Source organism: Impatiens glandulifera, chromosome 2 (assembly GCF_907164915.1).
Source record: "Impatiens glandulifera chromosome 2, dImpGla2.1, whole genome shotgun sequence".
Classification (NCBI taxonomy): domain Eukaryota; kingdom Viridiplantae; phylum Streptophyta; class Magnoliopsida; order Ericales; family Balsaminaceae; genus Impatiens; species Impatiens glandulifera.
This window is the reverse complement of record NC_061863.1, coordinates 54,103,090-54,106,315: the sequence shown is the minus strand read 5'-3', so window position 1 is coordinate 54,106,315 and position 3,226 is coordinate 54,103,090. Positions and strand designations below refer to the sequence as shown.

Sequence of the window (3,226 nt, the reverse complement as noted above, 5' to 3'; positions counted from 1 at the left end):
CGAATCTCATTAATTTTTGTGAAAGTTATAATCAAGTTTAAGAAATGAAGAATTTATAATTCTTGTTTATAAGTGATAAATGTCTATTAAAACATTTATCATTATTTTTTAAAAACATAAAAATAAATTTATTAATAAAATAAATAAATTATGTGAAAAACAGAAAATGTTTTTGAGGTTGATTTCTATACATAAACAAGAAAAAATGCATTAACTAAAATAATGCTACAAAATTAGTAAACTATAAAGTAGCTCCAATAATAAATTTATACAAAAATATTTGTCGTATTTGAATCGTGTTGTATTTATTAAAAAATATTTGTAATATATACAAAAGTATTTTTAGTATTTGAATTTGGTTAATTAGAACAAAGATAATTGTTATATTATTATAATCAAACATAATAAGTAAAATAAAAAGATACACATAATCAAGATGTTCCATACAAATAAAATTTTAGGTAACACTATTAATATTTATTATTTTAACATAAATGGTGAAAGCAATATTATTAAGATTTTCATTCAAGTATAATAAATAAAAATTAGGTATATATAGTAAAGAATTTTGCAATATAAAGTAAAAAATCTAAATGCATTGATTTAGTAACTAAAAAAATAAATAATTGGCCATAAGATATTTTTCCATCTTTAATGAATTCACACAATTGACATAGACTCCAATACTTAAATATATAAATAGACTACATTTAGTTAATTCATATACAAAATATATATTTATTTCTTGCATAATCTTTCTCACGTGTTAAATTTGTAACTAATCATGCCAAGATTATGTAGAGGACGTCGAAAAATCACCATGACCAAAATGGAGAAGGAGAGTAACCTTCAAGTTACCTTCTCGAAGAGAAGAACTGGAGTGTTTAAGAAATGTAGTGAACTCACCACTCTTTGCGGAGTCCAGATGTTAACCATTGTTTTTTCTCCGGGGAAGAAAGTATTTACTTTCGGTCACCCATCTGTAGACAATATAATAAACCGGATTATGGGTACTAATGATGCATCCTCTTCAACGGGGCTTTCCCGTGAGACTCAACAACTAGTGGAGTCTCAACAATTGTCCAACGTGCAAGATTTGAATAATCAAATCATGCAGGTTCAAGAGCAGTTGGAGGTTGCAAAGCAGCGCGGAAAAGTGATAGCTGAAGCCTTACAAGCTGGGCGGGAACAAAGGTGGTGGGAGAGATCTATGGAAAATATGACATATCCACAACTTGAGATGGTAAGAGGATCATTGGAGAATTTGAAGGCCCTGGTGGACCAAAAGATATCTGAAGCTTCTAATGGGCATGTTTCTATTAGCTCCATTAACATCCCTCAAAGCACTCGAGGTGTTATGGGTGGCCCTGGTCCAAGTTCAATGGGACCTCATCAAGCTATGGGTGGGAGCGGCAACTTTGGCGGTGGATATTATTGATATCATTCTCTGTTGGTTGTGCTAAAGTAGGCCATATTATCATAGTTACGTGCCTAAACATAGTTTCATCTTTCATATTTGTTTAAGATTTTGAATTATTTGTCGCTTTTATTGATGTTTATTTATGTTGGTTAGTTTTTTTTATTTCTTAAAATGTTTTGAATGATATAATATGAATATTTCATATATTTTATTTTCTAAATATATATCTATTAATTATTTATAAAAAAAATAATTCATAAAATCCAGTAACATTATAAATGTACTTGATCTCCAAACTTCTCTTAGAAATAATAAACCAATATACAGTAGTTCGTTCTTGATGATAAATTTATTAAAAGAATATTTTATATAATTTGACTATTGTTATGTGAATATAAAAATGAATATAGTAAGGAGATTTATTACATATATCATTATTATACACTAGCTACTATCTAAGAAGAGTTAATGAAAATGTATTAAATAGTTATGTTACAAATAAACCAACTTTATGTAACACTATTAAAAAAAAGGATAAAATTAATTGATAGAATACAATAATATATATTAAATTTTTAATTGTTTATTATAATTATTTAATAAATAATAATTAAAATAATTGAATTAGATTCACATTTTAACTATAAATAAAATATATTTATCAATTTTTATACTATATGTAATGTTTGAATCAAGTATAAGAAATGAAGAATTTATTGAAGGCTTAGTTTAATTATGAGTGATAGATGACTAATTAAAATATTTATCATTATTTCGTAAAATAAAACAAATATTTTATTAATTAAAGTATAAATGATGTGAAAAATATAAAATGTTTTTTATAGGTACATTTCTATACATAAACAAGAAAATGCATAAACTTATAAAATAATGCTACAAAATTAGTAAATTATAAAGTAGCTCCCGATAATAAATTTATACAAAAATATTTGTTGTATTTGAATCTTGTTGTATTTATACAAATATATTTGTCGAATTTGAATCTTATCGTATTTATACAAAAATATTTGTCGTATTTGAATCTTGTCGTATATATATACAAAAATATTTGTCGTATTTGAATCTTATCGTATTTATACAAAAATATTTATTGTATTTGAATTTTGTTGTCAACTATAAAAAAAAAAATAGTTTTAAAAAAAATAATTATTATATTATTATAATCGAATTTAACAACTAAGTAAAAGTAAAACAAATAGAGATATGAATACTCGAGTTGTAAGTCCATAAAAATAAATACTTTAGGTAACACCGATAATATTTATGTTTTAACATAAATTGTTAAAGCAATATTATTAACATTTTCATTAATGTATAATAAATAAATAAAAGTTATATAAAGCAAAAAAATCTAATTCATGCATTGATTAAGTAATCAAAAATAAATAAATAATTGACCATATGATCTTTTTCCATCTTTGATGAAAATTATCTAACCCAAAATGTTAGAAAGGATGTAAATCTTCAAAACTTAAACATATAAATAGATATAGATATGCAAATGATTTTTATTGACTTCCTTTGGTTATTTTTTCTTTGTTTTGCTAGATATAGATATGAAAATTATTTTTATTGTCAATTTTGTATTAATTCTTTAAAAAATATTATTATGTCTTTATTTATATGATATTTATTCAAAATAAATTATAAATTTGGGTTTAATGGAGCTCAAACTTAATGGGTTGAAATGAAAATTAATTTTTTTTATTTATGCTTGTCACATTAGAATTTTATATTAACTTTGAACTTATTTGATGCCGGGTTATTTGTAAAAAAAAATTGAAA

The 3,226-nt window shown here is 23.7% G+C and overlaps 1 protein-coding gene across 1 annotated transcript; it reads left to right on the top strand.

Annotated features, from left to right (window-relative positions):
* Nucleotides 1-829: 829 nt before the first annotated feature.
* Nucleotides 830-1,438, top strand: LOC124924954 (agamous-like MADS-box protein AGL62). The gene has a single exon (XM_047464935.1). It carries the CDS (start codon nucleotides 830-832, stop codon nucleotides 1,436-1,438), a length of 609 nt encoding a protein of 202 aa, XP_047320891.1.
* Nucleotides 1,439-3,226: the final 1,788 nt, after the last annotated feature.